The 22,549-nt window shown below is 47.3% G+C and overlaps 1 protein-coding gene across 1 annotated transcript; it reads right to left on the bottom strand.

Moving 5' to 3' along the window:
- Positions 1–65: 65 nt before the first annotated feature.
- Positions 66–20,167, bottom strand: LOC139753837 (dynein axonemal intermediate chain 4-like). The gene is made up of 14 exons (XM_071670748.1): positions 19,849–20,167; positions 15,056–15,157; positions 14,421–14,484; positions 13,358–13,446; positions 12,984–13,140; positions 12,404–12,528; positions 12,117–12,217; positions 11,388–11,525; positions 10,982–11,222; positions 9,660–9,765; positions 8,494–8,741; positions 7,639–7,830; positions 5,999–6,178; positions 66–5,144 (listed from the first exon to the last, which is right to left on the bottom strand). Exons 1-14 carry the CDS (start codon positions 19,987–19,989, stop codon positions 4,980–4,982), a joined length of 2,049 nt encoding a protein of 682 aa, XP_071526849.1. The 5' UTR covers positions 19,990–20,167; the 3' UTR covers positions 66–4,979.
- Positions 20,168–22,549: the final 2,382 nt, after the last annotated feature.

Raw genomic sequence — 22,549 nt, 5'->3', positions numbered from 1 at the left:
TATATATATATATATATATATATATATATATATATATATATATATATATATATATATATATATATATATATATATATCAACTTAGTAATTCTGCAATTTAGGTTCGATCCCTCAACCAGGGTGATTGCGTGCCTGCATGAAATTCCTAATGACGAGCAGATAATGCAACTCATGCATGATTCAGCTTTTTGAAGTGAACTTGCCTGGTGATGCAGGAAGAGCTACGGCTTCTCTTACGTCTCCAGGTGAGGCCAGTGAGGTCACGGCCGGGGGAGGGCTCCTGCCGGGGCGCGGTGGGTGGATGTGAGCGCCACCGGAGGAGGATGGCTGTCAGGCAGGCTGGGTGTGAGGGGCGTGATGCCGTGCTGACAGTCAAGCCTGGGTCAGCGGCGGCACGCAACACTCTCCACCTGTAATACACCAGCAATTACCGTATTGTGTCCACGCTGAACACAACCTCTCATTGTGTATTGATTATTCTGTCGCGGGTAATGACTGGCTGCTACTTCATCTATTTTTTTCTCTTACTGTTCGTCACTATTTCTTACAACTGTCTCACTCAGTCTGCTTTCCAGGTCTGCTGCTGCTTCTTCACGACACATGGACTTGTTCAGGGTTTGGCTTCTGCCCTCAATGTTCCCCCCTACGTTCACCTGGGGGGTTGAAAAAGACGAAATACACAGCTTCCTACCTCCTCCACTCCCTACCACACTGAGATCGCCAGTTCTCTCTTTCGTTCTCCTCCTCCCCCAAGTCGCCGTCAGGAAGTGTCATGTTCCTTACCTTACCAAGCAGGGGCGTTCCAGGCCTTGGGGTCGCGATGGCTCAACTGAGGACGTAGGGCGAATCCCCGTCATCTACACCTCCAGTAGTTACCTGTGTGTATGTGTGTGTGTGTCGCCCTCCGTTACCGAGTCTTCATCTCCTACGACATGAAGGTGCGAGCCACGGGTAACATGGCTGCCGCGCCAGCCAGGCTCAGCACGTTAACTATACCACCCCACCTGCCCTTCCCGCCACCTCACGTGCCATTCCCTCCGGCTGCACCACGCACCCGCTACCTGGACACCACCGCCTGCAACATCACACCCCCACACACCCGCGGCGGGACGTGAAAAACACCACGCCCACGACACCACCATAACCAATCCTCATCCTCCATTACAAACTACCACTGGGGAAGAAAAATAAACAGCCTCCGTAATCCCTCGTCAGGGTGACTCCTTGCAGCTCCCCTTCTGACATAACCACCTCCCGCTACAGTCAGCTAACCAGCAGCAGCTCCCCCTCCCACGTGATGCTCTACTGGGTTGTAAAGATAATCCAGTCTACCCTGGCCAATAACTTGACATAATCTACCCATGTTTCGTGAGCGATGAAGGCAGTGTGTATAACCTTGTATGCAGTACATGCCTCGACTCTAAATCTTATATTAGGACTATTATTCATATGGACTAAACAACAGACCTTGTAGAATGAACAAAAAAAAAGTTGTTTTCTCCTGTAAATTCATTCCTTGAAGCTATTTTCCTGTTGTTGTTTTTGGTTGACGTGTTTCTGCTACAACCATTGTCACAACTGGTGTCGTGGATTTCTGGCTCGACGGAAGAGGACGATCATCAGGAACTGTCGGGCGATCCGTGAGGACAGGTGGCAGGTCCTGTGTGGCAGAGGATCCCCGGGAAGCTGATGTTGGCTGGACACACACGACTGAGGACGCAAGCATGACCCGATCACTGTATCTGACGTAGGCAGTAATGTGGTAACCGCCTGCGTTCACAATGGCACTGTGCACGAGTTGGAGGTATAGGATAATGGGCTCTAAAGGCATTGTGGCATTATCTCCCAGGATATACGAGATGGCCTAGCGCCATGCAGGGATAACATGACAGGTGCAACACTTCAGTGTGGGTTGTTACCAACGAAACAATCACGAAATGTTTGTGAACGATTTCTTGTTTGTAGTTGTATTAACAACAGTACCTCAATCGTCCCTCAAACCTCCCTTTCCTGGTCTAATCCACCCACAACCTCCATACAGACACCCTTCTCCCTCCCTCCCGATCACTCAAGACAGACCGAAAACTTTTCTAAAAGAAAAAGAGTGAACTACATGCCAGCTGTGTACACAGCCGCCCTCACCTCAAACCAACATCGTCGTCCTCTGATCTCCTGGACCAGTGTGAGATACAAGTCGCTATGATGATGTCAAGAAAGTACGATCCTCCAGCACGAAGGGCCAGCCGTGGTCACCCGGTAACACAACCTCAGCATCCATCAGTTGCGGCTGCTGACTGAATTTCGACCGGACAGTTAAGGGTGCTGGAAAACTACATTTTGGCCTTGCCCGTCAACCGCGCCAATTCAGTTTCAAAAAACTATAATAAAAATACAAATGGCATTGCTTGAGGTGATCGTGTTTTCCGTGTACACGACTCTCGCGTACATGATCATCACTGATGTTCTTGAGGAAGAGAAACAGCTCAACTTCGAGAGGGAGAGGCAGGCGAAGGAGGAGGAGATCCAGCAGGCGATGGAGGAGATGAAGCAGCAGGAAGAAAGGGAGAAAAGGCTGCTGAAGAAGCTGCTGGAGCTGGAGAGGAGGGAGGAGAGGAGACTGAAGAAAGAGGATACGAGGCAAGTGAATTACATGGAGAGCCAGAGGCTGCTGGAGGAGGTGGAAAAAATGAGAACGAAAGACTTGGACGTGAGGACCCCCGTGCTCCGCAGGAGAGGTGGTGCACAGACGCCTCCCTCCTGTAAGTGAGTCTCTGAAGCCACCTCTCCTGGAGGCATGAGACCTCCCAATCACCTTTGTATGTGTCGTTTCTCCTGTATCTTGTGCAAACCTAATCAGCAACCATGAACCATATCTTCACTACATCTATCATCATCATCATCACCATCATTATCGGTACATATGTTTACATTCACAACTTAATCAATTGTATCATTAGCATCACATCTTCATCTCCAGTACCTTCCTAGTCATCACACCACTATCTTCATAATAGCCTTATCTTCACTACACCATCACCTTCACAGCAAAGGCCCCCCCCCCCTCACCTTTACACCCTAACTACACCCTCATCTTCCGCTGCTAAGGTCATGATGATCACTACACCCTCGATACCACCGACCTTTTACCTAATCATTACGGATGGGGTCAAAGGTTAAATGACAGACACACAAACACCATTGTCGCTATATATATAGAAAGAGAGGTACACAAAGACGAAATTCTTTCATGCTGCTGGTACGTCCGTGTCGAACGTGCGGCCGAGGACGGGTTAGACAAGATGTGCAACAATACAGTTACAAGGAGCACTGCTGACCCAGCAACTTTGCGAAGTGAACTGAGTAATGAAAACCTCGACGGGTTAAGGACGTGCGTGTCAGATGATGAACACACAAGACACAAGTCAAGGACGGGCGTGAGTAACACTGGGAGTCTAAGTCTGTACGTGCCTGATCCAACACAATATACTAGAAATGGAATAATGATCAAGTGATAATAATAAAATGATAATTTAATGACATCAATGACTCATCTTTTTTTTTTTTTATCACCCGCGAACACAACTAATGATAATCAAGGAGATGAAAGAACAAAAAAAAAAAAGAAGCACAATTCATAAACCAGTCTTTTCATCAGCAACACCCAACATTTTTCCGATAATGAACACTACCTAATTACCGCATCAGGATGCATCATCAACAGGTGTGTCCTCTGTCGCAACCGATGCAGGAGAATCTGCACACAGCACTTTGCTTCACCATCGTCAGGGTCTGCAAAACCCTTTTTTCTTTTCTTTCTTTATAGCACGTTCATCCACACTCAACGAGTTCTACTCGCCAAAGCTTGGTAAGGCTAGATGGGAAATTTTGCCCCGTGACCTTATTTGAAGTGCTGACCTTAGAAACAACAGGTCTCAGCCACATAACTACGAGATAGACACACACACACACACAAAGACTCTCTCTCTCTCTTGAGGATTTCCTCCGACCATCTCAACGAATCATGGAGCACACACTCCCATGTATGAAGGCTCGAAAAGGGAAAAAACCAAGTTGCTTTTCTCAGTGCCCAGCGGCCTCCTCCCGGACGTACCTCCCCGAGACTTTGGAAACTGCACTGAATCACGTTCCTGAGGCAGAGGGACTCCATCAGCCAACATCAGATACTTACTGTGTTCCCAGACTTGTTTACTGGCTCTCTGCAGAGGACAGACGTCAATGTAGGCTGGCGGAATAGAGCATTGAGGTATGCTGATGTTATTCATCATCGTAGAGTAGAGCCTTATACAACAAGATGTTGCTGTGTCATACTAACAAAAGAGTTGAGTTCAACATATTGTAGTCAATATTGTAGTCAACATCGGGGCTTCGGTTACTGTTCTGTGCGATGGTATGTTGTTATCAAATGCTGGATCTTGGTTCCTCCTTGCCTGAGTCCCTGTCATTGTAGATGTTTGTGTTCCTGTCTCCTTCGTCAGCGTTCCCATCACTGTAGCTGGTTTTTTTTTTCTCCCCTTCTGGTGTCCTCGCTAGAGGTCTCTGTTCCTCTAGCTAGTATATGACTTGTTCGGCAATATTCTTCGTCTAATTGATGATATCTTCGCTTCTTTCACTCTTCAATCGCTTCCTATTCTACTACTGTCTGTCGTAAGCTTCACCTCGACTTCATTTCTCCGAGAGTTCAGTGTCGTCTTTCCACTACTTGTGCCGCCGCCAGTCCTCCTATGTGTAACTATCGTCGTCCTCCAACATGCTTTCCAATTCCTCGTCCTCTCTCTCTCTCTCTCTTTCCTCCTCCTCCTGGTCGTCCTCCTCGATCTCCTGGTCATCGTCGTCGTCCTCCTCCTCCTCCTCCAGGTCGTCCACCTCCACCTCCTACTCCTTGTTCTGTCTTCCTCTTTCCTCGCCCTTTGGTCGTCGTCTTCCTGCACCACCTTCTGGTGGTCGTCGTCCTCCTCCTCCTACTCTTCCTCCTCCTCTTCCTCCTGCTCGTCCTCCTTCAAGCCGAGCATGGAGATCCTGGAGAGGACGGCGCAGAACTTGTGGAAGGTCGTGGAGGTGGGCAGCGCTAGACCCGCCAGGTGGATGACCCGAGCTGACCCCTCACGGTCGCCCACCACCACGTTCTGCTGAGAGAGAGAGAGAGAGAGAGAGAGAGAGAGAGAGAGACTTTCGTTAATGGCAGAAAGGCGAATTCACACTATAGATGCGTTATCTATTGTCATGACATGAGGAAGCAAAGCTTCTGCGGCGAGGAAAATGTTATCTAGAAAGTTTGAGTTAACAAAGTTGAATAGAAACCCGCTATATACACACACACACACACACACACACACACACACACATTTTGTTAAATGGGTCTGTCACATAGAGCTGTAGGGTGGTATGGTATTATGTGGCCCTGTGTCAGTCTGGTATTATATGGCCCTCTGTCATGCAGTTTGGTATTATGTGGACCTCTGTCACACAGTCTGGTATTTTGTGGCCCTCTGTCACACAGTCTGGTATAATGTGGCCCTCTGTCATACGGTCTGGTATTATGTGGCCCTCTGTCATACGGTCTGGTATTATGTGGCCCTCTGTCATACGGTCTGGTATTATGTGGCCCACTGTCACACAGTTTGGTATTATGTGGCCCTCTGTCATACGGTCTGGTATTATGTGGCCCACTGTCACACAGTTTGGCATTATGTGGCCCTCTGTCACACAGTTTGGTATCATGTGAACCAGTTACACAATTTGGAGTTACACATTGTAATGTACCCTGGTGTGGCGGGGGTGATGAAGGTGTGACGTACCCTGGTGTGGCGGGGGTGATGAAGGTGTGACGTACCCTGGTGTGGCGGTGGGGGGGGGTGATGGAGGTGTGACGTGCCCTGGTGTGGCGGGGGTGATGGAGGTGTGACGTACCCTGGTGTGGCGGGGGTGATGGAGGTGTGACGTACCCTGGTGTGGCGGGGGTGATGGAGGTGTGACGTACCCTGGTGTGAGGGCTGAAAGTGACGCAGGTGGCCCCCGGCAGCGCCTGCGTCAGGATGGGCGTGTGCGTGGAGAGGGAGATGTCCCACAGGTGGAGGCCGCCCCCGTGCACGCCAGCGATCAGGTTGCCGTACCAAGGGCACCAGCACGCGTCCACGTAGCCACCCGCGCTTGACGACGCCTGCCAAGGAATCAGGTGTCAGACGCTGCTGGTGATGAAGACGAAGTCAGACTACAGAATCAGGAGATCAAGCCAGGAGGAAAGAGACCATAAACGAGAAGGAAGGAAGAGAGGCACAGAAGAAGAATTTTAATGAAAAAAGAGAGACTTTAAGACGACTACAAGTGAGGAGTAGCCAAGGGGTAAGAGGTTAAGGAAGTTAAAAGACAACAATTACCTCGATATTCTCTGAGACTGACGTGCTACAGTCACAAGGGAAATGCTTGAACAGAAGGAGGTCTGTCCTGACCTTATGTGTGAGACGTGAGGACACAGTGTCAGTGTCCAAGCTGGACGTTAGATAAACTGATTCAACTTTTAAGTCTTGGATATGAAAAGTTTTCTTGTTACTCACCTCAGGACCCATGACGCATTGCGACCCTCAGCTCTACTCAAACAGCTCTCCTGGACTTATGAAATGAAGGAAAGGGAAGGAATAGCTTGTTGAATACTCTACCAGGTATATATAGATCCAAAGAATGAAAGGGGACACCACAGATGGGAGCATACTAGAGTGGGAGGGACAACAGATGGACGTGTTAAAGGATATTAAAGACACTCGAACATCTGCATGACTGATGCTTGTCTTCGGCAGTAACTCGAGTTGACACTGAACCTCGGATCAGGTAGGGGGCGGCTGAGAGGTACAGTCTGACGGCTCTCACCATGACCAGAACCTGTAGTGGTACCAGCAGCAATCAAGACACTCGGACCCAGGGAGACCTGAACACTGCAGGTGGTGAGGTAGTAAGTGGCCCTTTGGATCTTAGGCAGCTCCAGGCTGGGCCTAACATCGAGGATCCCACCGTCAGGAGGAGGAGGAGGAGGACGAGCGCCAAGGGAGGTAACTCTCCCCTTCAGGTGACGCGGTCAGGGAGGGACTTCCCTCACCCTCAGTATGAAGTCTTCTACTGTTCTGTTCAGCGACTGTGGCCGGAGAAACGCATTCACTCAAGGCCAAGACAAGTTTTGTCGCCACAAACATTTTCAGTTTTGCTGATCACTGACAAAATTGTGTCTATTTTTTCTCATTTTTTTGTAGAAAACACATCTTCAGGGGTATAATAACAAGATACGTATACCAACCATTACTTTCAGTATTCAACACTCAAAAGTCTTTTACTTTCTATTCAAACATCTATAGAACAAAAAAAAAATTCTCTTTTTTTTGCTATTTACATCACCAGCAAAGCACCTTTTTTTTTTTTCTTCTTTTTTACCAATCTCAGAAATATGGATTGTGTAAGTAATGACGAGACGCTGATGTGCAGCGAGTGAATGAGTGAGTGTAGGTTCTGTAAATCTGCACTTAAACTCATCAGCCAGGCAACCAATTATCCAGCCAGCTAGCCAAATAGCCAGCCAACCAACTAACAAGCCAACGAGCCAGCCAGGCAACAAACCATCCAGCCCTGACTTACCTGAGGGTTCTTAAGGACGCAGTGAGACTTGCGCTTCTCTAAGTGCCACACCCGGATGGTGTCGTCCAGGGCAGACGACAGGAAGACCAGGGCGGCGTCCCCGGGGGGCGCCGCCCTCCAGTCCAGGTTGGTGACGAGCCCTGCGTGGCCGCGGAACACCGCCACACTCCCACGTCGCTCGAAGGTGCGACACTGTCAGAGGGGCGAGGCTATGTTAGGTACACCTGCTGACTGGCGGTGTTAGGAAACCCTCTTAACCTGAGAGGCTATGCCATCTAGTGAGTCGGAGATGAACTACCCGCTATATATATATACACTTGTCACAGTTAGATTAACCCGATAAAACTTTCTTTTTTTGGCTCTCTCCAGTTTAAAGTAGGAGGGAGTTTTTGTGAAGTTTTAGCCTAAATGCAGTAAACAAAAGTATGCTGAAATACATACAAAAGGAGGGAGGTTTTCCTCTGAGCGTTCAATCGTCTTTGATCAAGTTATGAAGAAGAAAGAACTTGTATATCTGACCACCAAGTTCTGTAAGAAGGTTCGGCCATGAGACCAGACGGAAAATCAGAGAACAGACACAAAAACTGACACACACAGCCGGTGGCGACTGCTTACATACACACACACACACACTCACACCCTGATACGCGAACGCAAGGCAGACATAGATCCTGACACAGACAAACAAACGCACACACACACACCTATACTCACAAACAGATACGCATCTATAAAGTTTACGCAAGAGATGCGGGCCTCACGGGCGTACAACTCCCACCCAGTATGATACAAATGGTGCCTCACGGGCGTAGCGCTCCCTCCCTGTACGATGCAAACAGGTAACTACACACATACCAGCAGGAGGTGGCCAGACACGGTGCCCACCAGGTAGGAGGTGGGGTCTCCCGGGCGGAACCTGAGGGCTGTGGCGGGTACGCTCTCCGGCAGGAGCTGGGCGCGGCCTCCTGTCCCCCACAGTCCTCCCATGCCACTCCCACGGGCGCCCTTAGGGTCTCTCTCCCCCTCCTGCTGCTGCAGAACTTCCTGGATCCCGCCGGCGATCTCCAGGGACACCCAGGGCGGCAGACACACCCTCATCAGAGCTGCCACCGGGAATGAGACGATGAAACACTGAGGTTTCGTTGGTTCTGAAACAGCGCTCGAAGCATGGGTTGATTAGGATGCGATGGTGCTGTTGTGCTCCGTGGAGTGTTCTACTGTGTATTCCTACAAGCTCCTTAACCCAACACTTTGTACACTAGATCTGCACACTTATCACAATTCTACCCTTGACATACTGACCTAGCAAAGCCAGACAGAGTGAAGATAACCTTGTCTTTCAATTCATGCCAGAGTGGTGGACTTTGGACCAGAGGTTCAAATGACGAAAGATGACATTCAGGAGGGACAGTGTGTTGTGAGGGGGTTGTGTGTGTGTGTGTGTGTTCAAATGGCCATGTGACGTGACGAGGGGAGTAAACTTGAGATGCTGGATGGGATGACAATGAATTAAGGCCATTGTGTTGTGACACCTGGACGTGAATGGATAGATAACGAAGAAAAAGACAGGTTACTGGTGCGTGTGTGTGTGTGATAAAGGAGAAACCAAATGTGATAAGGTGAAAGTAGGAACAGGAAACATAAATTACGTGTGTGTGTGTGTGTGTGTGTGTGTGTGTGTGTGTGTGTGTGTAACGTATTCAGGACTCAAGTGTGTGGCGAGAGCTCAGCCGTTGTTACTGCAAGTGCCACATGTTTAGCCCTGGGACTGAAGTGTTGGAGGCGAGACACATTGTACAGCTGCACTCGGGTCATGTGACTTACACACTCTCACCATAGATCCAGAATCATAGAATTTCTCGTGCAGTCTTGGGAAATGTATGATATACTTTGGATAAGGCAGAGTCTCACTGCTTCGAATCTGAGTATGTTTGCTAAAGCAAGTGCAGCATAGTCTATCTTCCTCTCTCTCTCTCTCTCTCTCTCTCTAAGGGTCACAGCCACGTCTCCGGGTCACTCACTGGTGCACCTTACGATCCTGCCGCTGGTGAAGATCCACTCCTTGACGGTGCCGTCCTCCGAGGCGGAGACCAGAGCCTGGCTCCCCACCGCGCGTCCCTTCTGCTGCTGCGGGAGGGAGAAACACAGGCCTCATCAGCGCTCACAAAACTTAAGTCACTTGTAGCTCCGACATGTCTTCACGGACTGGTGTGGGTGGGTATGTAGGACTTGCTCACAGCTGAGGGACGTGTCTATTCTTCCTTAAGGACACTCTAATGTATTCTATTATGACTGAAATCATGTCGGTCTTCCGAGGTTAAGAGAACAGTTTCTATTCCGTGGTTTTTTTTTGGTGATGAAACACAACCTCATTTCATCATATCCACTTCCTCGATGTTATGTCCGACACTGTCGTGCTCCATCGGCCACAGCCAAAGCCACACAGACTCAACTGTGGGGTTTTCCCCCCTCACCACTTCATGTGCTCGGGGTCAGCCCATTGACAACACGTATACCACATCACCCTAACTCTCTCTCTCTCTCTCTCTCTCTCTCTCTCTCCCATGCCCATTTCTTTCCCTACTTCAGGATCAGCCGGCGATAATCCAAAGCCTCTTCCAGTACATCTCCATCATCTTTCCCGGGTTTCCCTCTCGCCCTTGCTGCTCCCTCTCTCCTTCCCTCCACTTCTGACACGTATGTCATCTTCCGTCAGTCTCTCGTCACTCCCTCCCTCCATACGTGTATATCATTCTACCTCATCATTCTCAACTCTGCCAGTCATAATGTGCTCACTACTAATCCTTTCCCTCACACACTGCCCTACCAACACACTTCATACTGTCCTCAAGTCACTTCATACTTCACCCTCTTCCTTGCGCTTGGATCCTGATGCCCTAGACTCGCACTGATACAACACCGTCGGGGCTACTGTGACATCAAACATACCCCCCTATCTTTGCACTACACCACCCCCGTCTCACAAGTGTCACTTTCCTCTTTCCTTGAAGCCACTGCAACATCTCACCTTCACCCCCACCTCCACCATGAAAGGTCGGATATCCCGTCAACAGTCGTCCCTCTCAGCACAGTCACATTGTCCTCCGTCTGCACGTCCCACAATCACCCATCCCTCGTGACTTACTTCCCTTCTCACTCACCAGGAGCGCCACTTACCATATCTGTTCTCGCCCTCACATCAACCCTTGACTTGACTTTGACATTCCTAAACTATTCTTCCCCTTTCTCCCTGAGCTTAGCTTCACTTAGAGCCAAATGGACAGAAGAGATAGATACAGACAGATAATTAGATATATAGAGGGATAGATACCCATTATCATACCTGGTTGGATGTGGTTAGGTCATGTTGGGCACCATCCTCCTGGACGGGACTGGTGCTGACCTCCCCAGTCGTGTCGTCAGACTGGCTGGGTAAGGTCGTGGTGACATCATCAACAGGGGAGTCGTCCGTCTCGGGTGGTGGGCTGGTCAAGTCATTCGCTGGTGGTGGGGGCGCCAGAGTGTGGTAGGTCTGCCGCCACTCCACCGACCAGACGGGAGCACACTGCTTGTACGTACTTCCGCTGACACACACAGACAGACAGAACATAGTGACAGTCATGCTACCATTGCGTCATGTGGATCTTAATCTGATATTACTTGTCATGACGTGAATCTATCTCTTTCTATACGATGGATCCTTTTCTCAGACACTCTGTAAGAGCCATCGCTGTAACTGATCAACTCACCTGGTGTCCATGACCAGCTGTGGGGTCGGGGTGTCCAGCTGGTACACCAGCAGAGTGCCGTCCAGGAGAGCCACACAGCAAAGCTGGGGCGCAGTGGGACAGGAGCTGATCACAGTGGCTGGTCCCGGCAGTGGGAGCCTGGGGGATTATTGAGACGGGAGATTACAGCTCGTGCCAGTAGAGGGAGAGAGGCTGGTGGTGTAGGAGGAAGGGCCAAGGGGTTATCATTCTTGCTGGAACCTGAGGAAGAGGCAGGGAGTATGGGCAGTGCCTGCAGGAAGAGCCAAGGTAATGGGACAGGAATTACCCGGTGGTGCCAGCAAGGGGAGGAAAACCTGGGGATAAGGGAGGCACAACCACTCACCCACATACCGTCTCACTGCTCCATCTCACTGGAGGCTCCATAATCCCACGGGATATTCCCAACAGCGACTTAAACTGGGCTACACCATCGACCCAAGTCATGGCTCTACGTTGAGCTCTAAGAAGAAATTTGTCCTCCCGCACTGGTCATCTGTGGTGCTGATATTCAGCTTTGGAAATGATCGAAGTTCTCATGCAAAACTTCTATAGCAAATATGGACTTCCGTACCTACTGGAAAGAGTTACAGTGTTGACCTGATCAGTGGCACTCATCTACACTTTGTCACTGACCTGACTCTGTCCATGAATTTGAACGACTGACACTGAACTAAGGGGTCTACCAGGGGCCTGAGGTGCTGTGCTGACCTGATCTCCGGCTGACCAATTCTCTTGGCGCTCCAGCCACAGAGGAAGCCCCCGCTGTGGTCGGTGAAGCTCGGGCTCCCGTAAACCACCAGTACCAACCACTGCAACATAACCCGGAGTTAGGCATTCCTGCTCAAAGGTATATGTATAAACAAGTGTATAAAGATAAAGGACTAAATTGGATAGTCAAATGATAGTAGACTCAAGGGATAACATGTTCATAACTATAGATGAGACAGGTTCATAAATAGTTGAAAGTCAAAACAAGAGCATTGGACTCTACTGACGGGGGAGTTGCTGCAGAAGGTGACGTCGTTGACCCTCGAGCCTCGGGTGACGTCACACGAGAAGTCCCACAGGTGCTCAGCCTGACAGCCCTCACTGGTCGTCCCCTGCTGCCACTCACCTCCCTCTGCAGGGGCGAGTAAGGCTCGTCATGAACACACTCATCACGTCCTCACCTCTGACTCCCCCTCCTCATACACCTGTCATGCCTTCATCTGTCACGCCTCCCTTCGCCCTACACTTCCTCGCTAGCCAAAACATGTCATGTCCACCCATGCCATGACCTCAGCTACCAACGACACGCCTTGTCACGCCCCTCACCTACTGTGATCTCATCTGCTATGCACACGTTTGTCCTTCTTTCGCATTTCATCCCCTCAGGCGTCACGACCTCCCTCAAGCTGTCCGGCAAACAACCTCCACATCCTCAAGCATCTTGCCAACCACAGACTCCTTATTGGGGTCCACACACACACACACACACACACACACTCGTCTGGAGGCAGAGGTTCCCTTTCTGCCCAAGTCATGACGTCGACAGACCAGGAGAGACTTGACAGGTCAGAGAGAGCGGGGTCTTACCTCTCCTCGGGTTGGCTTCCTGCTTCCTCTGCTGATGGTTGTCCATGTAGGTGTGGAGGACATGGATGTGCTGGCTGGAGGAGAGTTGACGCTCCATCCAGCCCAGACCTCGCAGGAGCCTCACTACCTCCACTCCACACACTCCACCCTCCTGCCGCTGAAGGGGTTAAGGTAAATCCCCGTCAGTATATCACAAGTCTGGTTCTCAGTACTGATAATTAACACTATATTACCTGCAAGTCTTAACGCATACTACCACCACTATCTTCTTACTGTCTTTCTCCACCCTTTTACCCTGACTACCTTGTATTTGATACAATACCGATATTGAACCAATAATTGCCAGATATTCTAGCTAATAACTTCATACTTACCGCCATCTGTCGCTCGGGCTCGCCCAAGTAATACTCTTCCACCATCTGGCTCAGTTGCCGTGGCGGGAGGACTTCCCGTTCTCCCGAGTCTTCAGAGAAATAAAGAAAACGGTGAGTATGGAAAGGCTCACTACAGTAAATTGATATTGTGTTCGTTAAATGCTACTGTCTGTCTTGATTTGTTATATGCAACTTTGCTAAACATCGATCATGTATATGTGTAATTTGTCAGAATCACTGTCTTCTTGAAGAAGTGTTTACATAATTAGGAAATAATACTTTGTAACATTATTGCAGTCTGCCTCCAAAAGTTTCCACTGCCTAAGACGTGAAGATAAAAGCCATACATACAGTGAGGACGTGTATGGTCTTGGAATTATCTTGACCATTTGATGAAGGTGTTCAAGATCTACAATTAGTGACTATAACTTGACGCTGACGGCCTTAATAACCAAAAAACCCAACTAGTCAGCCAAACAACCTTGTGAAAGGCTTTTCTCCTTCCAGTCTTGTTGTTGCGAACTTTTCTAAATAGCTTAAGAAATGTTACTACCAAGATGATGTTTACTGGATATTGTGGCTAGTGGTTAACTATCACACATTAATTTCAAATTATAAATTACTATCATAATAACTTTTTCCCTATATAAAAACAAAAATATGATTATAAATGAGAGAGAGAGAGAGAGAGAGAGAGAGAGAGAGAGAGAGAGAGAGAGAGAGAGAGAGAGAGAGAGAGAGAGAGAGAGAGAGAGAGAGAGAGAGAGAGGCTTGTATATATATCTCTTGAGTAAGCCCCTTGAGTTATGGTAAATGTACTCCTATATTAACATCTACTATTCTAAACAAATATATCCCATACCTCAACAAAATATTTCTCTTTTCAAATCTTTATCATTCGAAATCATAAAAGAAATGAAGTCATAACGTCCTAATATCATCTTCACATTCATTACACTGTCCAACCACTTTGGTTTGAGTGAGAACCATGAAAAAAAAAAAAATTAGTCTCCCCTGCCAACAATATCTACTTCCCACTTGACGGATCTTCATGTCGACTGACCTGTTTGGTTGAGTGAGTTGTACTCGTCATACATACTCCACAGGGTAGCCATGCAGCCGCTGTCCTGAGAAAACGGAAGATATGATGGGATGGCTATTATATATATATATATATATATATATATATATATATATATATATATATATATATATATATATATATATATATATATATATATATTCTTACAAATATCATTCATTATGCAAGTATGTTATCATGAGATTACTATTATAGGTGATATGTATATTCTTACAAATATCATTCATCAGGTAAGTATGTTATTATGGGATTATTAGCATAGGTGATATGTATACTCATAATGATAGTCATTCATAACGCTGGTATGTTTCTAAGTACACGGTGATCTTAAATGAGGTTATCCAGTTAATTGTAAATCATTCCCGTGAAAAAATAAAGAAAATTCTCATGAATTCCATTCGCCACAGTGTAAGTTTAAGTACTGTTCATACTATTTGGGTATAAAGGAGTTGTACCACTAATGATTTAACTTAAAACAAATTTCCCTCTCATGTCTGGGCTTCCGTCAGACGTCATTATGCATCATGAAAGACTTCCTCCAGTTGTGGGCCAGTGTGTGTGTACAGGTCTGCAGTAGGGAGGAACCACTCACTGACCCTGGTGATGGTGGCTGATTTCTGCGTCGTCTTATCCATCGTGTAGCGAGGTACAGTCTGGCAGGTGATCTCCCTGGCCCGCACGGCACCGCTCACTCGCTTCTGGTAAAGAGGGTGGAGGAGGTTAGTGGCTGATGATGCATGACCCAGAGTTGTGTGGTACACTGGTCAAGGCGGGATAGATGCCGGACGGTACGAAGGTCATGAGTTATCATTGTTGTAGTAAAGAAGTCATGCTGGAAATGAATTAGAAGTTAGTTAGTAGTGGTACACACACACACACACACACACACACACACACACACACACACACACACACACACACACAGACACACACACACACATACAAACGGACTAGTGGTAAACAGGAGGCAGCCAGAATTCAAGGATCGTATCAGGGAAAATGCACCCGATACTGCTGGAGCTGTGGAGACACATCTGACCAAAAGTGATGAGAGCTCACCTGTTCTGTACAGCTGTAGGACAGACAGGAAAGAGAAGACAGACGAGGAGGACGAATGACCCTCTTAATAACAGACAGAGTTAAGTTCCAAGAACTACCAGTAACTGTCCCATTCAGAGATTACATAATGGGAAGAGTAACTGTTGGAGGAAAGAGCATAGTGATGTTAAAGGATATATGATCCTCTAAAGAATCATTATGAACCGGATCAGATATACAAACATAAGGATGAAGGAACAATCAGGGTGGTACATGGAGCAGTAAAACACAGACTTACCAGAGACAGTAGAGAAGTAACAGTGGCGGATTTCAATTAAGAAAAGATGGACAGGAGGAATTTTGATTCTCACAGAGACACAAGTTTCCTTTACGAGCACGTCACTCAGCAAACTCTGATCAGACACACTAATGTAACACCATTCGATCTCGTCCTTATACATTATTGAATGACTATTCAAAACATTACTTATAATGCACCAAGTGATGAAAACTGAATAAGTACAGTTATGGTTGGGCTTCATTATATGGTTAATGAGAACGTGAAAAAAGAGCAGACTTGACACATGTCTCAAATAGGAGATATAATTGTGAAACTATGGAACACTCAACATATATGTGGCAACATAAATTGTCAAATGCAGCTCAGGAACCAATCCAATGCGGTAAACGATCCAGACGAAAGGTTAAGAGAGTGGGAGGTGTGATTCCGTGAAAGATGTCAAAAGTGTAGAAGCTTAACGATGAACTGTGATAAATATAAAGACAACACCACAGCCAGCCAACACTTGAGTCGTAAAAAACAAGAAACGAACACAACAGTTTAAGAAAAGAAGAATAAAGAAACTCTAGAAAAAAAAATACTGTGGACATGGAAGCTAATACTATCAAACTTTTCCATAAATTCATCAGGAGTAAATTGCCATTTTAAAAAGCAATTAATCAGGCAAAGGTTTACAGATGGAGGAGTTGTAGAGGATGATGTAAGGGTGTGGGAGGAGGTGTGGGAGGGGGTGTGGGAGGAACTATAACTCCATCACCAGTGAGATGGAACGGGGAGCAGGTCTCGTAACGCATGGCTCATGAAATTCAACCCGAGCCAAGATTTAGCAACGAGAATGTGACACAGTAAAAGATGGCCTCAAATAGGAGTGTTATCTAGCGGTATATAAGCTGCGGGAATTTGTAAAAGAGGGACTTGAGAGCTGCTATCGTTCCTAAACTCTTGCCAATGTCCCATTTTAGAAGAGAAATAGAGAAGATGACAAACTGTGTGCTGGGAAATAGCAAAAAGGCAACAAGTACATGTTCAAAGAAATATTCAGCAAGTAGTTCACATTCTACATAAGGTCAAGTCTGGTCACCGTCCTTAAAGAAGCACAAAGAACTAATAGAGAAGGTCTAGAGGAGGAGGGCATCAAAGCTATTACCAAGATTAAGAGAGGTGAGTTACAGGAAAAGGCTAAAGACCTTGAATTTGCCGATCAAAGGACAGATAAGAGCGAAGTGCCAGTTGATTACAAATCTTAAATTCTAAACCTACCTTGACGACACAGAGAGCGAACAGCTTTTCGACAGATGTGAGGATAGAGCAACCAGAGGATCATAATATATATTCTAAAACAAGAAACGTGTACTAATAAGAGTAGTTGTAAGAAACACCAAAGGTGGATGTGTACCTTTAAGAAAACTTGATCTATATTTCGCTTTAAGTCTACGATTGACATCAACGCCTCCTGACAGTAGCTGCATATATCATGCCTTTATGGTAATTCTCCTGAAGTCAAGTGTATGCTTATCTAATTCTGCCAAATCATTCTCTGTTTCAAGTCTCGTCTAATTTGACAAACAACCTCGAAATGACTCACTGGCCCGATGCTGTGGCATTCTATACCACATCAGAAGACACCTCCCACACCCCACACACACACACACACACACCCAAGACGCAACTTAAACACAGAGGACACCCAACACCTACTCCACAACTGCCCTTCGCTTACCCCCACTCACACGAACACCCAACATCACCACACTTCGTGACCTGTGGTTCTGGGTGGTGGATGTGGCGAAAAGGAGTACAATCTCGTCCAGGAACCTCTACTCCAAAGGACTCCCATTATTTCCTCGCTACTGATGGTGCAGGAGCCTCCTGAGAGGACTCTTGAGGTTATATGATGAAGACTGAATATTAATTTGATCGATGCAATGCTCTTGTCTCTGCTCATGGGGCCTTTCCTCCCACTTTGTCTGTGTTTGGTTTCATCTTTTGCCGTCTCTCTCTCTCTCTCTCTCTCTCTCTCTCTCTCTTTCCCCACCCACCCTCCTCCACCAGCTGCCTCTACCATGACCAAAACCTCCCTCGCCTTCACCTTGAACTTTCCTCGCCCTCCCATCCGATTTCCCTTTCAGTTAGCAACAAGGTGTGGCGGCGCGTCCTGGGCTCTCCCTCTCTCGCCCAGTGCCACACATCCACCCCACACACACACACACACACACACACACACACCACCACCATCACACACGTGCACCGCCGTCTGTTAGAGGCCTTTGATCCTCAGCGGTAGCCATCGTGTGGGCTGCGGCTGGGGAAACTTCTGAGGCGGAATGCTACTGTTGAAGCTGGATGAACATCAAAAGCTCCCCACGGTGCCGTTCCCGTTAACGACGGATGTTCGTTAACTCTCATTATACAGTTTTCTTGCGTGTTGTACAAAGAATAAAAAATGAATGGTTACAACAGACGAACACAGAGGGGACGGAAATCCTCCTCCTTCTGTATCATCAGTTTCTTTTGTTAAGTAGGAGGAGAAACAGCTAAACGAGGTCTTATCCCTCGATGCCTCAGTCTTGGGTGTCTGAATGTGTGTGGTTAAGTGAAAAGAAAGCTACAGATAGCAGCTTCCAAGTTTGATGGCGTAAGGCTGGAAGTTGTGGTTCTAAGGGAAACAAAGTTGGAGGGGAAAGAAGTGGAGTAGTTTTGGGAATGATCAGTGGGGTAAACATCGGAGTTAGTGAGACAAGACGAAAGCAAAGGAAATGGTAGCTCCTCTGACGAAGGAGAAGGTTGTGGGATTGTGTTCAACAGTGGGAGGAAGTGTATTCGGGGTTGAGGTGGGTTAGAAAAGGATAACAAACTAGGAGAGGTGGATGACAGTTAATGGTTATACACCAGGAAGTGAGAGGAGTGAAGAAGAGAGGAATGTCATGTGAGAGAAAAGTTGAGTGAGTGCTTCGTCGAGAGGAGTGAAGAAGAGAGGAATGTCATGTGAGAGAAAAGTTGAGTGAGTGCTTCGTCAGCTTTGATGGAGGGAATCAGATCTTTGTGCCAGGCATCTGGGTAAAATGGGTAGGTGAGGTGACATAGGATCCTTGATGTAACAGGAAACGGGAAAAAGCTTGTCTAGTTGTATAATGAAAGAAGATGGATGATTGGGAATACATGGATCAAGTAAACATACATATGTTGATAGACTATCAAATGACAGGGCTTCAGAAGAGAGGCTGATACAGGTGGAAGCAAGTGTGAGGGAGCGGGTGGTGGGCGAGTGTAGGGTGCGACCTGTAACACTCTTTTCGAAAAGGGGAAATGACACAAAAGTAAAATGAAGCAAGGCATAAAAAGAGAGCAAACGAAACATAGGAACCACAGGAGGAGTGAAAAGTATACAGGAGAGCAACGCTAAGTGTACAGGTGAAGTGTGAGGCGTGAGGAAGGTGGGGGTTGAGGAAAGTGAACAGTGGAATAACTTGAGTCATTCATGAAGGAGGGAAGGGAAGTATATGGATAGGTTATGCAGGGAAGGTATGCTGGTGAATGGGAATGGTACAAGAGATACTAATGGGAAGGTTAAAATAAAGTAATAAAAGCTGGAAAAAAGAGAGGGCAAATAAAAGAAGAATAAGAAAATGTTCTGTAAGGAGTTGAACAGTTTAATAAGCAGATGGGAATGACATTGGGCAATAAAACATATAAAGAGGAAATGGAGTGCATGCTTTGGAGGACTATGAACGTGTCAGATGATAAAGAGGCAGATGTGTCGTGTTTCGGAGAAAGCGGCATGCGGGGCGTGACAGTACGTGTCAAACGTTTTGGTGAAAAGAGATGAGGTAGTGTAAGCCATGCATAAGGTGTAGTCAAGCATCAGGAGTGGATGGGACTGGAACAGATTTTCTCAAGAAAGTGTGACGGTGTCTCTGGTTGGGTCAGACAATTCAACGCATGTACGTCCCAAGGTAAGGGCCTTGGGGACTTGTGAAGAGCAGTATACAAGGCCAAGTATAGAGGCAAGAGGGACATAAGTAGATACTTAGTAAATCTCACGAGACTCACCTGATGGTAGGTCTCCCACTCGGATATGAAGTGAGCGGCCAGTTGGTCGTCTTCGTGCACAGAGGTGTTTTCCTGATGGTACAGCTGCAGCGTCGGCGTCTCCTGCAGCTGTACTCGCAGCAGGCCCCCCGATCCCCGCATGACCGTGCTGCGGTGTCCTGGGCATGGGATGGGGACTCGGTGTGACCCTAGTACACGTAGGATGGACTGTGGGATGGGGACTCGTGTGACCCCTAGTACACGTAGGATGGACTGTGGGATGGGGACTCAGTGTGACCCTAGTACACGTAGGATGGACTGTGGGATGGGGACTCGTGTGACCCCTAGTACACGTAGGATGGACTGTGGGATGGGGACTCGTGTGACCCCTAGTACACGTAGGATGGACTGTGGGATGGGGACTCAGTGTGACCCTAGTACACGGAGGATGGACTGTGGGATGGGGACTCGGTGTGACCCTAGTACACGTAGGATGGACTGTGAGATGGGGACTCGTGTGATCCTAGTACACGTAGGATGGACTGTGGGATGGGGACTCGTGTGACCCGAGTACACGTAGGATGGACTGTGGGATGGGGACTCGGTGTGACCCTAGTACACGTAGGATGGACTGTGGGATGGGGACTCGGTGTGACCCTAGTACACGTAGGATGGACTGGCGACTTTGTGGTTTGGGGACAGAAGGATTTTGAGATGAGGAGGGTGATGGGAGAGGGTCAGAATAGACTGGATTGTACGTCCCTCAGCGTTGCGTGAAGGAAGGAAGACTCGTTGAAACCAGACTTGCGGACGTGTGCACGAGGGATCCCGGAAGGGCTCAGGTCCTGTGATCTTTTAGTATGACGTCCAAAGTAATCTCAGAAAGCCTCTTAGCCTTGATCAGTCCATCACCCAAATGATGGGGAAGATGGAAGTTGAAGATTACGTTCACTCCCTCGCTGTCTGCAACAGTATATGAAAGGAGATTGGTTCTTTTTTTTTCCCACGGAAGTTCAGCCTCAGAGTTCATACGAATCGTAAGTGGAGCAATGAGGAAAAAAAACACCTCCTTTTGCCCTACACCTTTGTCATTTGTTCGGAAAAACCAGACGGATGGAAATGAATACTACTGCCATATGATGTAGCTTCGTCGTGGAGGGTGGAGATCACTCGGTCGTCAAATGAAACGCCATAACTCCTCTAGACACTGTAAAGAAAACCTTCAGGTAAAATGATGAAAGAAAGAAAGAGGAAACCCAGCAACATTAGATTCGACGCTAAGTTCAGTATACATACTCCTAGTAAGACTAAGCAAAGTTCAGTATACATACTCCTAGTAAGACTAAGCAAAGTTCAGTATACATACTCCTAGTAAGACTAGACTAGCAAGACTAGTGATGATATACCAGATACAATCAGCTCATACTTGACTAGTACAAGACGAAGACTAGGCTAGTAAAGTTAGACTTACACTAGTCTGAGGCTAGACTAGACCTCTTCCTCTGTAGTGTTATGCCTCTCTCTGTTTCCTCAATGGAGACATTCCTCTCTAGCCTCTCTCTCTCGGGGTAGTCGTTGTTGATGGAGCGAAAACATTCCCTTCTATATCCAATCAACAATGGTCTTCCTCTGGGTTCTGTCCTTTTCCCTACTCGCTTTCTTCTGTTAGTAAATGTTCATATCTCTTGTACTTCTGATGACTCCACTTTACACCCTTCAACACTCACGTTCTACTACCCTCCTCCTCCTCCTCCTAACACTCGTTCTCTTTCTCGTACTGAATTTATTTTCCCGCCCTCTCACTTCAGACTTGCGAAACGTCTCAGAATGGGAATAACGTAACAAAAATATGATGAAGGCAGAAGTTTATTTCTTCTCATATCCCTATCTAAGATGCATTCATCTCACACCATAATTCAATCCTGTAATAACATACATATATGTTGGCCATAAGCATCTCCTTCCCTCTGTCTTGGAAATCACCAGATCATTAATTTAGTAAAGTCTGTTTCACAAAAGCTGTGGCAGTTTTATAGACGACGCAATCAATATTTTTCTCCCTTCATATCTACAGCGGTTTTGTTCGTGCGAGTGTACACACAGGACTGTTCAACACATCTAGGGTGTCTCTTCCTCCCATCTCGTTACTAACCAGAGTGGAATGAAAAAGAAAAAGGCCTGCCACCTCATTACTCCTCCTGGCATCATCTTTCTCTCAAATCATCCTTTCCTGTCCGTTGCTGCTCTCTCTCTCTCTCTCTCTCTCTCTCTCTCTCTCTCTCTCTCTCTCTCTCTCTCTCATTTTGGCCACTGTTCTCGTGAGCCGTCTGCGTGTGTCCCTGTCCGCAAGGCACAGGGTCTGCGGTCTCTGGTTCAACACAGGCTTCAGCGTCGAGACCAGACCAGCCCACACTCGAGGACTGGCCGTCAATTTACGTACGCTACGTCTTCTTCCTTCTTCCCTCGAACAGTTTTAAGCTGTGGACTTTTTTCCCTTGCTCCTCCTCTCTTCGTCCTTCCTTCTTTCTTGAACCTTTCCATTTCTAAGAGTCAGGTCATCATTCATCTGTGGAACATTGATTAACTTCTGCTTTCTTTTTCCCTTGCCCTCCTCCCTCCTTCCCTCCCCTTTTTTTTTTTCTCTTCCACTCGAGATGACCTCTTCCTAGAAGGCGGTATCTCATCAACTTCGTAAACTAGAATTTTATAAATAGATAATTAG

Source organism: Panulirus ornatus, chromosome 15 (assembly GCF_036320965.1).
Source record: "Panulirus ornatus isolate Po-2019 chromosome 15, ASM3632096v1, whole genome shotgun sequence".
Lineage (NCBI taxonomy): Eukaryota > Metazoa > Arthropoda > Malacostraca > Decapoda > Palinuridae > Panulirus > Panulirus ornatus.
Note: the sequence above shows the minus strand (reverse complement) of the source record. Positions and strands in the feature narration are given on the sequence as shown.